Source organism: Pleuronectes platessa, chromosome 4 (assembly GCF_947347685.1).
Source record: "Pleuronectes platessa chromosome 4, fPlePla1.1, whole genome shotgun sequence".
Classification (NCBI taxonomy): Eukaryota; Metazoa; Chordata; class Actinopteri; order Pleuronectiformes; family Pleuronectidae; genus Pleuronectes; species Pleuronectes platessa.
This window is the reverse complement of record NC_070629.1, coordinates 6,507,818-6,524,497: the sequence shown is the minus strand read 5'-3', so window position 1 is coordinate 6,524,497 and position 16,680 is coordinate 6,507,818. Positions and strand designations below refer to the sequence as shown.

The window sequence follows — 16,680 nt, the reverse complement described above, 5'->3', positions numbered from 1 at the left end:
CATCCAATCCCAGAGCAATACGGGGGATCTCTACACAATTCAATCATCAATATCTGATGTCATCACAGCGGGGCTGGCTCTGAACACCGACTTGAGCTCATTACAGAAATGCAGGGAGAAGTCAAAGAGGAAACAATGCAGCAGGCACCGTGTTGATGATCAAATTAGCAGGAAACCGGTTTGTTTCTTACTCCTAGTCAACACAATTTACTGTCTGACTTTGACCATGACGCGCCATCAGCAAATCCGATATGGCCAACTGTGTGGGGCCGGATGCCCGAGGCTGGGGAGGGGAGGGCGGGGGAGGGAAATGAAAAAGCTGATGAGAACAGTGGGAGGGAAAGTGTGCAGCGATGAAAGGGAGGTCACAGCAGTGAGTTCCCAGCAGATGTTGCAGCCGTAAAAGGTCAGTTGTAATTCGTTAGGGAGGGCGTAAATCTGGGAAGCTGGATGAATGCCAGCGCAGACGGGCTGGACTCATACTGGCCTTTCCAGTAGGTGTCCCTTTGGCAGAGGACAGCTCAGATGCTGATCATTAGACCTACAGGCCACAACTGCTGTCATGACATCAGAACCACACTAAGTTCAAAACAATAAATATGTTTAACTCTAAAGTCTATTTTTTTCTCATTGTCTCTCACACAAGGACAATGTGACCAATATAGTCTTATTGTACTTTGGACACTCCAGTGAAAGCCAAAAGACCTTTGTGCAGCATACACAGGTTGTGTCGCTTTTGGGGACATCTTGACTGTGCAAGAATGCTTGAATAATTTCAAGTGAGGACGATAGAAATGTCATTCATGTTGGTCACACCTATTCAGCAAATTGATATTTTGGTAAGATGATGACGAAATATCAAGAGAAAATCAAAGATGTGACTGTGAGGAACATGAATGTACTGGTTTTCATCAAAAATCATTTATATTACTTATCTTTTGCGGAAAGGGAGGCTTGCAGCCAATCTCAGCCGACATTGGAAAAGAAGCAGGGTACACCCTGGACAGATCACCAGTCCAAGGCTGATAAACTCAGAGGATCAAAAATAAGACAAGGAAACATCCCCTGGGGACTTTGTACCTTTGTACCAAATGTTAAATCGCTCCATAGATGTAGATATCCTGAAGTAGAATCAAAATATGTCAGCTTGCTGGTGGTGCTGAAAGCTAGTGGATCACCAAAGTTACTGGGACATATCCCGTGGTGACCATGAATGCAAAAAATGCTTTGGCCATGCAGTACATATTTGTTTCAGACTGCCATCAACCTTCTGACCAACACCGCCATACTGAGATCTACTCACCGCCAGTCTGTAGTATGACAAACTGGTCCTTACAGATACATTTGCCTCTGTCTAAACCTCTTCCTGCCATGAGCAATAATCTCTTAGAACCAGAGAAGAACTGTAATGAAAAGTGTGGTCAAAGTCATAAAAGTTTCAATATATTTGCCCCACTCATATCGTCTGTGGTGTTAATTTACTGAGGTGTTAATTTACTGTAAGTTTGAGTGCTACTGTATTCACTTGGGGTGATTCTGCACGTCCCACACAGAGACCATTGATTCCTCTTTTGCAAAGCTGTTGTGGCAGATCTGCCCCTGAGTGTTCTTTCCATCATTAAATTCTAAGAGAGTTGAAAGCACAGAGCCCAGTGCTCTCAAAAGTTAAGAGAGGAGGCATTTCAAAGGTCATGACTGATACCAGCCCCTGATATCACATTGTGTTCCAATCTGTACCGTGAGTGCACAGTGCATGTCTCCACACTTAACATTCATTAGAGCCGTCTAACACCTGAAACATCAGCATGTGACTCATCGTAATCCAAACGAAATATGCAAAGAAAGGTGGCGAAATAACTGATTTGCAAAAGATGAGCCAGCTGGATGAACCAGTATTCACTGGACACTGGGTAGCCATTCATTGACAGCTAATCATGTGTAGTGGGGAGGTGATAAAGAAAGATGACGATGAGCAACTGAAGATAATGTGCATAGATAACATACACAGTTATGAAAGTCCAAACCAATATTAACTGCAGTCAGATTACCTCTGATAGGCTAGAGCTAATTAAAACATCATTATCATTTAAAATGCTTTTAGAGAAAACTAATAACCCAATTGAAAAATAATGACAGTGAATGTCCCTAGCTCCAGTGAAACAGTCGACTTCACCAGTTAATGTTTGATGAGGAATGATGACTACAGGAGAACTGATATTAATCTCTTGCCATATTTAACCAATGCTAACATCCCCTGCTGTTAAATTGCGTGTGTTTAACGCTGATATTTTGTTCCAGGTCTGACATTTTGGGATGACGTCTGCACTTAACAGAACAAGTTGTTGGATTTCGATAGATAACGAAAATCCTGTCATGAAAGTAATTGCTTACCACAGCTAGAGCCAGCTCTCGACGACTGTTGTTTGTAGACTAGTAGATAAACAGCTTTTATGCTAACGTCGTCAATGTGACAATGACAACATACAAGTAGCCCCTTAAACCACCTCCAGTGACAAAGGTTTATAGATGGAACAGCATGGCAAGGTAAAAAGTGTTTTTTACCCCCAATGACATTGGAAGTGTTGTGGTTCTCCCAAAGGACACTCTGCCTACCTGCAATATTTAAAACGGATTCACAGAACAAACAGCACAGAATGTGTTTTTATCTCTTTTCCATTGTCCAGCACGGCTCTGCACACAAACAAACTGCATTCCTTTTCCTTATTTATTTGTCTGCTCTGAGCCAAAAAGTCAGGACAAACTGGAAGACATCCTGCCCATTCAATTCTTAGACCAGTCACTAGTAATGCAAGAACCTTTGGAAACATTGGAAGATGATCACAGTGTCCACCGGTCATGACAGTTATTATAAATCAACAGGACACCATTTTACAGATGTCTCAAATCGGCCTGAGCTTCACAGCACTGATATAGCACTGTGACCAGCAGGCCTTTTTTCTTTTATCAAAAATCCAGTTTTGGCCAGTGCAGTAAACTAATTCCTCTCTGACCACAACTCCATTAAAGTAGTCTGTAAATCACCATGAGGAGATGCCAACCCAGCAAAAGCAGTTGAGAGTTGTGAAAGAATTAATTTGTTATGGACCTCACTACAGAGCTTTACACTTTCATGATGGTACGAGCGTTCTTTCTGAAAAAATACAGTTAAAATCCTCAGAGCTGCCTCTTTGGTGCAGTATTTTAGATCTAAATGTAGAATCAATACATCATCCACCTTTGTCAGAATGCTGATGTGTAGCAAATTAAAGCATCTAAACCTCATTTGCAAACGTGCAGCCGGTGATGATTAAGCTGTCAGGGGTGACGGACCATCATTTATTTTTAGTCTCTATAAGTCCTCTCCATAGAACCTACATTTTCATCATTTTGCCTGACTTTGCAAGTGAAACAGATGAGTATTAAACACTCAGCATAGCAAAAATAATCAATCACTTATACTGTATAATAGCCAGAATTATACTTTCTAAATGAACAGTAGTTATCTTTGCTGGCCTGTTGCTGACATTGAATGATGACGCAGAGTAAAGGGAGCTTGTCATGAATTTTAAGGGGCCGCCAATGCAGCTCTCTGAGGCCAGATAAATGTGGAAATGCCAGCATAGGCTAGAATCATCAGACTGGAAAAAAGTTGCCGTCTGAAAGTCACAAAACTGCAGTGCTGAAAGATAAACGCACACTTCAGTTGTCAGTGGAAGACTACGTGATTGTGACTAAAACTTCTGCAACAGCTTTACAGAGGAACCTGGTCATTATTCTTTGGAATCATCGATCACATCTAAACTGATATTTCATTAACGATGGTACACAGGTGAAGGTAAGCAATTACAGTGTCTTGCCTGTTGACAAAATAACAAAACCTTGCAACTGACCCATGACCGATAAACTGAACAAGTCAGTAATTTGACTTATATCAGCATATTGCAGATACTTTAGTGCGTATATGTTGGATGATATTTATCAGGTAATTACAGTATATAAATGCCTAAATAATATTTGAGGTAATGGTGGACTGTGTCTCCACATTTATTTTAAGTGACCACTTGTTATCATGTCCCTCCTCTTTCTGCAAGTTAACACAGTCATCTTTTCCATTAACAAAGACCAAATGAAATGTTTTTAACCTGCAGGGGGCAGAAGTGAGATTCCTGAGTCGTGTTTTTTACAGTAGCCCAAACTGGACGAACTAATCATCTTTTGAGTTTTTATGACAACTGAAGGCTACCACAGATTCTCTTTCATGATTGTAAGAGGAGGGTGAAGTATGAGGGGTATTCAGCTGCAGCATGCAACTTCACCACTAGATTTCACTAAATTCTACACACTGAATCTTTAATGTCAAACAAAGAAGTATCTATCAGCTGATATTTTTTTATCACAATTTAATTACCAAATATCAATATTGTCCTCTGCCTCAAAAATCAAGTGTGCGCACCTATAACTAAAACAATCATATTCAGTGGATGCAGTAGCAGTCCTAATAGTGACGAAGGAGCTGGGTAATATGGCGAGAGATGATATAAATTTGGCTCTTTGATATCTGTGGTTGTATAGAACATCGTGGGCAGTGTTGCAAATCAAAAAGCAGGATGCTCTGCAGAAAAAAAAATGTATTAAAAGAATGTTGCATCACTGTGAATAAGTACTGTAATTTGTCTCACTGGATTAGTCCAAAACAAACCATTCTGTCCTTTTATTTTTTCATCAACAGTCCCTATTCTGCACTGGAATAACCGTTGTTTGCCTCCAACCATGGTGTCCCTGACACATTGCATTCACAATACGATAAGGACACTGTGACCTTTGACCACTGAAATCTAATCAGGTAATATTTGCGTCCTAGTCACAAATAGACAACATTTTTAGCAATTCCCTAAAGCAAGACATAAGATCTCAAGTTCAAGAGGCCAAAAAATATGATTTGTTAGACCAGTGGTCTTCAACAGGGGGTCCACGACCCCTAGAGGGTCCGCGGGGGTACTGCAGGGGGGTCGCGAAATTCTTGGTTGATAAGACAATTTTTTATATATTATTTTATTTATATTTTTTTTTCAAAAAAATGTTTTCCACAAAATTCACTTCTTCAGAACCAGAATTGTATATATTGTCTTCAGATACACATTGACATGAATCCAACATATTGTAGCTAACAGATAAATTGAGGCAGAAGACGTTATCTTTCAGTCAGCAATGCACACATTCAGCTACACACAGGAGCTCTCTAAAGCTGGGCACCGGTTCACAGTCCCTTTCATGAAAATACGACAGCACAGGCACTAGCCAATCAGATCGCGTTTATGCTCATGTCTAAAGAGAGCGAAGCTCAAAAATAAAAGATGGCGGACCAAATACTTCGTATTTGTACCTAAAAGTTGTTTATTTTAAATTTACCGAGAAATAGACACTGTACAATGAAAAAAAACATGACTGTAATTGAAAAATAAGTCTGAGAGGATTTGCGAGGTGTCTGAGCCACCTTTCTAATGTTAGCATGCTACTACTCACAAGGGTAGAATTGAATGCACAACAACAGGGTAGCTATGTTTATACATGGCACTAGGCCCAGAATAATATAAACACTATTTTATGCAATTTATATAGTAGGGGGTCCCTGCTCCATCTCGCCATCAGTTTGGGGGACCTTGGCCTGAAAAACGTTGAAGACCCCTGTGTTAGACCATTGACCACCAAAATCTAATAAATTAATCTGTGAGTCTAATTGAACATTCGTACCAAATTTGAATGACTCTCTCGAGGTGTACATTCAAGAGACAAAAAAGGATTCTGGATGTGAATATGCAAGGATCAAGATTTTGGGGCAAGACGCCTCCTTGCTTACATTTCTAGTTTGACCAAATACATTACGTGCAGGCTTTGCTTGTCCACAAGTCAGTGTGGAGAACAAAAGACACAGATCAAATTGAGCTAAATGTATCATTGGCCATCTGGACACCCCAAAATATTGTCCCCAGAGCCTAATCTATTATCAGACAATACCTACTGACCTCCAAATTCTAATCAGGTCATCCTTTGTTCCAACTGAATGTGAATAAACAAATTTGAAGAAATTCCCTCAAGGTAGACACAATCTTCACAAGAATGGAATGTACAGAAGAATAGCTCAATACAAAAACATAATGCTCGCGACCACCGGACGTTTCCAAGCTGGCTGTGACCAGCTTGGAGACAGACAGTACCAGTACTGGCGGGCAATCAAGCTAGCTAGCTAATGTCTGCCTTTCCCTCGCTGCAGAGTGAGTGTGACTCACTAAAGGTTTAGGTGCGTTACAGTGGTGACTTGCCCAGGTCTTAACCACTAGTCTTTAGTCTTAAGCAACGGGCATTTATAGCAGCCACAATGTGTTATATGCATAGGAATTATTAGCTCATATAGCCAAACACCAGCTGCATAACGTCTGCACAATGTCTGCACTGCTGAACGGTTCTGTGTCACGGTTGTCAGTTGTTAACACTGGCAGAGCTGCTACTGTCAGCAGTATATACACTATCTGAAGAGATGGAGATGGGGAGCCAGAGCACGTGGGAATCTTGAATGAAGTCATCAAAGTCATGGACACTTAAGAAGGGTGATAATGGTGTACATCATGCTGTTTGGGCTCATAACTGCCCTTGATCTGAACTTTCCAGACAACCGCAAGTACACTTTCGAGTTTATTCGGAAAATTATAATGAATTTGGATGGACACAAGCTCAATGCAAAGATACAGCAGCTGATAATAAAGTTGTTTGCATGAGCAGGAACCAAAGCCAACATAGTTCTGCGATCTTAGTGATGTTTTCCTGGATCAGATATTTTTAAAGACTCTATTTCCATGAGCTTGGAAAAGTACACTCCTGATCAAAATTTTAAGCCCAGTTAAAAAATTGCATGAATTTGCATTTTGCACTGTTGAATCTTAGGAAGGTTCTAAGTAGAGTTTCAAAATGCAAAAAGAAGAAATGGGAACAAGAGCCCAAAAGTTGTGAGCAGGCAATTTATTGAAAACAACAATTTAACTGAAGAAGGCTGTTCATCAGCTGATCAAAAGTTTAAGACCAGAGCTCAAAAAAAAAAAAAAAAACTCCTAAAACAGAAATTAAAGTGTCAAAAACTGACTCAGTAATGAGTAGCTCCACCATTATTGTTGATCACTTCAAAAATTCGTTTTGGCATGCTTGATGCAAGTGTTTCCAAAAGGCTAGTGCGAATGTTGCGCCAAGTGGTGAAGATGGCTTCACGAAGGGCATCCACTGTCTGGAACTGAAGTCCATTTTTTGTAAACTTCCCTTGCCATCCATCCCCAAATGTTCTCAATTGGATTAAGATCAGGGGAACACGCAGGATGGTCCAAAAGAGTGATGTTATTCTCCTGGAAAAAAGTCTTGGTCAGACGGGCATTGTGAATTGGAGCGTTGTCCTGCTGAAAAACCCAGTCGTTACCACACAGACGAGGGCCCTCAGTCATGAGGGATGCCCGCTGCAACATCTCCACATAGCCAGCTGCTGTTTGACGCCCCTGCACAACCGGGAGCTCCATTGTTCCATTGATCCATTGAAGGAAAAAGCACCCCAGATCATGATGGCGCCCCCTCCACTGTGCCGCGTAGAAAACATCTCAGGTGGCATCTCCTTGTCATGCCAGTAACGTTGGAAGCCATCAGGACCATCAGGGTTAAATTTGTTCTCGTCAGAGAATAAAACTTTCTTCCACCTTTGAATGTCCCATGTTTGGTGCTCCCTTGCAAAGTCTAAACGGGCAATTTTGTGGCGTTGAAGGAGACGTGGCCTTTGAAGACGTTTCTTGTTTTTGAAGCCCTTCCTTCGCAGATGCCGTCTGATGGTTTTGTGACTGCAGTCAGCACCAGTAATGGGACTTAATTTGGGACGAGGATCGTCCCGTGTCTTGACGGACAGCCATTCGGATCCTCCGGCTCAGCGCCGGTGAGATTTTTTTAGGTCTACCACTTGATTTTTTTGTTCCATAACCCTGAGGATCTTTTAAGAAATGCAAAATGACTGTCTTACTGCGTCCAACCTCAGCAGCGATGGCACGTTTGCTTTTGTTGTGAATGGCCTCTTAATGCTGCAAGTCATTCTGTTACAGATTAGAAGCTACATTTAAATTACTGCTTTAATGAGTTATAATGAGTTAGCACCGGATTCTGTTGGTCTGTAAATGTTACCATTTGCATAATGGTTGAACAAAAATGTTAGGCATTTATTTTTCACAGAGCTGGTCATGAGTCAAATTGGTTAGTGGCTATTTCTGAACAATTACGATCAATATTGCTAGATGTATGGACCCAAGGGGAAACATTTCTTTGTGAATTGGCTTCTTTATGGCTGTATGGATGTCATGTTGAATATTTGGAGAACACTGTAGTTATCTTTGGTTGTGAACGGCCTCTTAATGCTGCAAGTCGCGCTGCTACAGAGCTGTTAAGATTACCATTTGTTTCCAGTGCACTTCAAAAGGTTTAGCATTAAAGAAAAGTGTATTCAAGTAAAAGTTAAAATATTAATAGTATAAGAATATATGTATTTGTATCCATGTTGAATTCAGGATTACTGGCAGGATTGTGTTGCTTTTATTTCCTGATCATCTTGATTCTTGATATTTGTTGTATGTAAAACGAGGTTTGTCTCATGCGTTTAAAGAGGGGATTAGGTGAAAAGCAATATTACCTTATTAATTTCCAATTAATTATGTTATTTTTTGTTGGACTAACTAAAATCCATTTCCCATCATCTATGTAGATATTTTACTTTAGCTGCCTTTAAAAAAGATAAGTTGGTGCTATCTAAATCAACTTCATTTAGTTAATGTAATAATGTTATTTTAGCTTTATGTGAGAGAAATGAGTTGGACTAATTAAGGGGATGGTCTACTATGGTACTAGTTGACTTTTAGTTCCTTAAATGTCACTTAATATCCTCTTACAGTTCATCATTAGCTTATCTTTGAGTCAAGCTAAGCACATGTTATATTGTAGTTAAATGAGAGGATTTGCTGCTTGGTTATTTGGTAAAAAAGAAAATCTGCACATATAAGTATGAGAGCAGCTTTCTGGCAGTGACCTGTGAGGTCCACAGACAGGGTTTCCCTCTATCATCAGCAGCACTTTGTCCAGCTGGGGCCCTGGGGGCCTGTGAGACACTCCAACATTGGTCCTCAGGGAGGCAAATTAGCCAGACGGGATGAGTGAGGAGGCACGCGCTCACAGCAGAGACTGGTTCTTTCAATCCCAGCTCCCTGTGCACCAATCTCCCATTCTGTCTCTATCATTCTGCTACTGGCCTTGGGGACACAAATTCACGCCAAATTCTGATGACAGGCCTCGAGGTCAAAACAATGAGCGGTTACTTGGTGGTTGCTGCTAAGTGGACTATTCCCATGCAGTGTGACCCGAAGCGCTCCACAGATCTGCTGAGTGAAAACATTAGCACGCACACTGGGCAGACTGCCTGCTCTTCAGTAATATAATCAGCTTGGTGTTCAGCCAGAGCAGACGTTTAGGGCAAATTTTGAGTTGCTGCAACAATAAAATTGTGACACTGGCCAGCTTAATGAGATTAATTCGTTCCAGTGCGGGCACAACATCAAGCTTGAGGATTTGAACTCAAATCATGTGCTGTCAAAGAAATACTACAGCCTGCATGTTAACTGCAGACACCTGTTACATGAAACTGTAGCTTCCGTAGCTCCGGCAACACACTTTGTGCTGAACTGTTAAATTCTCTCTCCGAATAAAGGCTCACTGAGTCTTATTCACACAGCACTTAACTTTGAGTCTTTTGCAGAGGTGCAGCCAAGCTGAAACCAAGCAGGGATTAAAAACTAACATATTTTCAAACTTGTAGTTTTTTAAACCACTAAGCCATTCACTTAATTCTGCCTGACATTACCACAATAAGTGGAATCATTCCTCTTATCTATTAGGTCATCTATGACTTATTAGTTACTATTCCTAGAAATCTGTCTGACCATAAATTGAATGTACACTCCGGGAGCAAACAACACCTTGCCATCTGTGAAGTTGTGGCTAGTAGGTGCATGGCAGCGTGACTTAACCGACAGTCTGGGGACCATGTCCTATGTCCAAGGATGACCTTGTTTTCACATGCTGTGATGAGTACTGAGCATTATTAGATCATTTACAGGGACAGAACAACTCTGCCATTGAAAATCCAACATTGAAGGTTTAACTTATACTGTCGGCATTGTCCAGAAATCTCTGTCTGTCTGTGGCTTGCATATCTCGAGACCTGTTCATCTTATTATATAGCATTTATACAATAATTTTGTCTTTTTCACACTCTGTCTACATATTCTTACACTCATAGTATATTATATTATCTATTGTATAGTCAAATATTTATATTTATACCTCTACTATATATCATATCATATTATATCACTGTCTAACAATAACATTACCATCATATCATCAGTACTATTACCATCATCTTGCCACTGCACCTATACCTATTTATCTTGTGTTTCTTTTTTTTCTTTTTTTTTTTCTATTATATTGTATTTTATTGTATTCAAATATACCGGCTGCTATAACGATTGGATTTCCCTTCGGGGATGAATAAAGTAATCTATCTATCTATCTATCTTATCAGCTCCATGTCTGTTATGCGGTCACGACAACAGCAATGACAACGGATTCCCCAGGTCGGGGTTCAGGCTGCTCATTACTCATGTTGCAGTTTCAGGATTTTGCACACTGAGTAGGAGCAGCCGGTCTTTACCTGCTGCTTTTACAGTTTGAGAAAGAAAGCTGCAACCAGCATCACCCCAGGACAAGCAAACAGCCCATTACCAACAGACCGGTTTGGAATACACACACCACTAATCTAAATTAATGATCAGCAAAGACGGCAACAAAAATCTATTTGTTTCTTGTGTCGCAACTTCCACACCTGTCACAAACCCTTTCAACTTTAATCTGGCTGCTGTGTCTCAGGAAGTATCGTCCGCTAACCAGAAGGTCGGTGGTTCCTTGCCAGCACCTTGAGTCTGATTCCGAAGTGTCCTTGGGCAAGATGCACAACCGGAAATTGCCCCTAATGGCTGTGCTGTCAGTGTGTAATAGAAAAAGCGCTGTATTAATATGTGCCACAAAGAACTCGGTTGATAAGAATAGAAAAGCGCTATATAAGTGCAGTCGATTACCATTTACCTCTCTAACTGACTATAACAATTGAGATGTGTTCCCACAAGAGTGAGATGCAAGGCAGCTAATGAGAATGTAGACTCCGGTTTAGTAAAGAGACCATGTCCTGTGACGGGTACCAAAATATGAAAGGGGCTCCCCAAATCCAATTAAGAGGACGTATTACAAACTTTCATATCCTCAGGAGCAAGTGAGGTGTAACATCCCATCTCATAGTCCTTATTTTATCCTCTGCCGTCCTGGGCCCTCGCATACTTGACAAAATGAGAGTGAGTACATTTGATCCAAACCCTCAAGGCCTCAGTTTGCATGTGCAGGACATTCACATTCAGCTGATACTTCAGCATCTGCTGTATCCGTCCAGACTGTACTTTCTGTAATTTATCTCCGTCAACCCCAAAACACATTCACAGCCTTGACAGCTAGGACACGATGGTGAAATATCTATGATCTATTAAATAAAGATAAATCAGTCACAATGATTATTATCATCTTGTAAATCAACGGCTTCATTTCACTGGTGTCCTTGGAGCGGTCCCTGTGTTTGTTCTACTTGACTCGGTCCTGTCCGCCACCGTAAGAACAGGTGTTACTTTTTGGACACTGTTCAATATTTTATTTAGAAATCACAATAAAAAGTGGCAGTTCTGAAAAACGATTCAAGCTGCTCTGCGGTGCCACTGTCCGTCTGGGTGCTTCAACATTTGCAATTCTGCTTCCATGAAAAAGATTCATCACAGTCACGTACAGATTTCCTTTGGCTCGCTGTTTGCTTCAAAACAACTTCCCCGCCATGTGAAAACAAACACGTTCAGCTCAGATTATTGGAACTCTTTGTAACTCCGTGGTCTATTTTTTTTTAAACTGAGACCCATCTCACATGACCTTCTTTGAAAGTAATAACGGAGACAGAATTGAAAAACATCTGCGGCAGAAAAGCAACGGAAAGCAACAAAGAAGCGGGGGGCAGTTTTAACTTTACAAAAGCAAACAATTATTGAGCGCTGAGCTTCAAAGTATTTTATTTATAGGCAGAACAAATTACAGGCAGCAGACGGGGGATTGGAAGTGTTTTTTTCCCTTCTTGAAGTTTCTCAAAAATAGAAAGGATGACTGGAGGGCCTGAACAAATCACCGTAATACTAAAGAAAGCACTGACGAAGGAACTTTATTATCTGCGGCTGTTTTGTTATGCGTAGCTGTTAAGTGCACAAGTTTTATGTGGCGTCTTAGAAGGGAACAAGGAAGGATGCTGCCGAGATGGAGCCACCTTGTGGTTTCCACAAGGAGATGGTGACGGTGTCATTCAGTTTCCTCGGGGGAAGGAGTGGACTTTATATGAGGCAAAGGGAGTTTGAGCTCAGAGCACATGGTCGGTGAAACGTTTTCTCCAGCATTATTCTCCCTGTCATTAAGCGAGAGGCTGCAGAATAAGACATGCATGTGATCCATATCTGCTCCTTTAGTAGCTGCTGGACTGATGCTGCAGGAGGAAAGGTTTTTTTTGGACACCTGCTGCACTCATAAAACAAACTGTCACCTAAAATAAAATGATGGCACTTTACTAAGGATTTTCTGCTTCTATCTGTTTAGGATGAGGGACATTTCCCCACGTTAGATGTCACCGCTTGCAACCTCACTTTTCTGCTGCACATGAAGGGGTGTGTGCAGAGTTTCCCATTAATTACTTAGACCGGGGCAGCCCATCATAGTCTACTTTGTCCCAAAACAGTTTCATAATGATCCTATGACACTTTTCACAACAGAATAAAATGGCTCTGCAAGCTGCTTTCAGATATGCACTGAACTCTGGGGATGAGCTGCAAGTGTGAACACAAATGTCCAAGTGAGAGCTTACAGACTTTCTCTGCCTGGACCCCTTCTATAAAGTCAGCAGAAACTATGGAGGAGCCAATGGGATAACTTTCTGTTAATCACTGCAGCATCAGAATGAATATTGATAATTTGCATTTAACACATTACAAAACATATATTTGAACGTGGGATACCGAGAATAAAGCAAATAGGTTTTATGTTTATATACAAATTTAAACAGACGATCCGGCTGGTGGGAAAGTAATGTAATTGAAATGTGGTTGAACTGTGTGTGGCCCCAGTAACTAAGACTATGCCTCAGCATGACAGCACATATTTAGAAATTAGTTTTACAGGTTAACCCTCAGATGTGATGATTTTCCAGTTTTCTTTGTCTTTTCCAACAGTAAGCTGAATATATCTGACCAGGGCCGGGTCTAGACAGGCATGTATGAGGGGGCAGCCACAAATCTTGAGGGGGCATTGTGCCTAACCCTAACCCTAACCCTATTTAGTTTGAGGGGGCACAACATTTATTTGAGGGGGCCAGGCCCCCTCTTGCCCCTGCCTAGACCCGGCCCTGTATCTGACCCTGAATATAACGTGACGTGTTTAGTACTGACACTTTATTGAACAAATATCAACCGATTAGTCAAGAAAATAACCTGCAGGTGAATCAGTAGGAGAAATACTACGAGCCCATTTTCAGATTTGCATTCATTTCACAACAACACATAGAGGCTGCAGCACATGGGGAAAACTGCGGAAATAAACAAGAGTTTGAAATCCTGCCTCTAATATAGACAAAGCCACCTGAGAGACATCAAAGCAAAGACTGTGACAAGCCTCGTCCTTATTTTCTATTTTGTTTGCTTTTCGGACCAAGAGGGAATTTGCCACTGAAGTTCTGAATGACAAATATATCACCAGAAAGAAATCAGGAAGACAAAACTGACTCTGTTATTTAATCTAATGTTTATCTAACCAATGACCTCAAAATACGAATCAATTATTAATTTGCACATCTCAATTCTCTTTTGCGTTTCTGACTGTTTAGACAAAAACTAAATATTTGAAGTCATTTTTGACTAAATTCTCAAAATTATTTCACTATCACGATTCTTCTGTGCTTCAGACACACATCAATATTTCCACACGTGTTAGTACACAAAAAGCTGCTATACTGACTTCCAATCCGCAACATCAACCCCTCTTAACAAGCAAAACAAGAAAATTGTTCTGCTGTCCTGATCCGTGTGATATCATGTCATCACTATTTCACCTGATGTGATGAGAACTAACCAAGCACTGTCCACTCTAACCCCCACAGCTCCCTCCTGTGTCCGCCTCTGCCTCTAATCCACCTTTAATGTCACTTTGAGTAAATCAACAAGCCTTGCACCTGCACCTGCATCCAGAGCAACCTACATCCAGAGCAACCTGACATCCCTTAATAACAGTGGCATGAGGGATAATAAACACCCTGGGCACAGACAGCAGCAGCTTATTGTCAAACTCTGATGGTTGTTAAGGAGGTTTCGCCTCTGAGCGCATGGACCTCTGATTCCACTGCGCTCTATTGTATTTTGAAAGTTGAACCTCTGATTGGAGAAGTCGGACTTTGAAATCATTTCTGGTTGACTCGGTCTCTGCAGAGACCCGCTGAAGGACCGCTGGACCCCCCCTCCCTCCACAAACCGCTGGCGCACCAACACGCACGACCTGTTCACTTGTTTGTTTGCGTGTTTGTTTAGACGTGAGGTCGAGCTCCAACACCACGCTGCCCCGCTCACTTTTCAGACTTAAACCGCCCGTGCGCCGCCGCGCGCCGCTGTGCCACCGCTCCGCTCCGTCTCCCGGCGGCGGCGGCGCACTGAACGAGAATCTCGGTGAGAAGAAAATCAGCATGCACCACGACAGCCAAGCCTTTCCCTGCAGTGGAGCATCTCCGTAAAGTCCCACTCACTCCTCTGCAGCCATGCACGCCTCTAATGACAGACAGCGGAGAAGAAGAGAGGGAGAGAAGAAGAAGAAGAAGAAGAAGCCTGGTGCAGGTGGATGGGGATGTACCTGTAACTCCACACTGTAGCCCTGACAGAAGTGTGTCGGGAACACGGCCAGCTGGTGTTGCACTTGGAGGGAAACTGTATAATCCATTAACCAGAGGAAGGTGGAGAGCGGCAGACTTGAGCGTGAGACGCGTCCACTGTTGGCAGCAGCAGCAGCAGCAGCAGCAGCCACTACACTGTAGTACAATGTGCGCTGCTCTCCGCCCCGCTGCGCTCCCATTGGCCGCTGCGCTCATCAGCCGCCGTCAATTCACCCGGGGCAGGGTGGGAGGTGGCGGCTCCATCACTACCATCATCTGGGAGCCACTAAAAACCATTCATGTACATCATCATTCATGTATAAAGACATGACGGAGAGACCTGTGGCTTTAATTAGCACCAGAATGACATTATTGCCACCATTGGCTATATTATGGCTTTTCTGGAATATATGTCACATTCTATCGATATCCAAGCGAGTGCTTCCACGTGGCTGAGGAGTATAGTGGTCGTCCTCCAACCTGAAGGTTGGCAGTTCTATCCCCAGTCTGAACCATCTGCATGCCGAATGCCCCCCCCCATAGAATATCAAAAGTGCTGCGAATAGATGCACTCTATGAATGTGTTTGTGAATGGGTGAATGTAAACTGTACTGTAAAGCGCTTTGAGTGGTCATCAAGATTAGAAATGCTCTATATAAATACAAAACTATTTATTATGTTTTTTCGTTGAGTTAAAAGTCCAAAGTGTTGTTAAGTGTAATCAGTTGCAAAAAGTCACATCACTCATTCCTTTGTATTATGTCACCGAGCCCAGCTCTAATGGCATCTTCAACAACTCCAAATCCTGCGCACAGAGGCGTCACATCAGGTGTAGAAGAAAAGGCATGGAGTTGAAACAAGCAGCCTACAACTCAAGTCGTAGGTAATTCACATTATTGCTGAAAAATTGAAGTCTTGTGTCTTGTGACCAAAGCTTCAGACGTAATTAAATAAAATAAAAACATAACACATAAAAGTCTGTTGGAAGTGGCTAAGCTGGATGTAGCTACATGAAGGTGTCCTGGGGTCCCTGAATGCACCTGTATGAAGATATCAGCGGACATTTAGACAAAAACAGGGTGTTAAGGAATTGTTTTGAGTCTTATTAAAATGCCGGGGCTCATAGACACTCAGATGACACTACAGGAGCAGTATGGAGGCATGTTTCTGCTGTTTTGTCACGTCTGAAGAAGGACACAATGTTGTTTACCCCTGAGACTCCAGAAGTGTTTTGCAGACTCAATCACTTCAGCCACCCCTCCATCAGCATATTTAGTTCATTTTTCGGTGAACTATCCCTTTAACCTTTTATAGTGTAATAATGCCATTTCATAATTAATTCATAGCAGTAGTGTCTCACTATTCCCGACCATATGATCATGTGTCTATACTCCTATATGATATATTTATTAAACACTGTATTATGTCATTTTCTGTCTTCATTTTAACTTCTTCCTAACATTATTCATCCGGGGAAACCGTATAACGTGAAAAAATATAAACTTTGATTATATTACCCATTATTATTTGCAGAGATTTCTTGGAAAATTTGTTTTTCTGACCATATTTTCATT

At 41.6% G+C, this 16,680-nt stretch overlaps 1 protein-coding gene across 1 annotated transcript in view; it reads right to left on the bottom strand.

The window, feature by feature from the left end:
• Positions 1-15,254, bottom strand: part of zmat4a (zinc finger, matrin-type 4a) — a 153,451-nt gene extending 138,197 nt beyond the window's left edge. Inside the window, exon 1 of the mRNA XM_053421814.1 lies at positions 15,088-15,254. Coding sequence (XP_053277789.1) covers positions 15,088-15,174 — 87 coding nt within the window. The 5' untranslated portion in view covers positions 15,175-15,254. The remainder of the gene's footprint in view (positions 1-15,087) is intronic.
• Between the last annotated feature and the right edge of the window lie 1,426 nt (positions 15,255-16,680).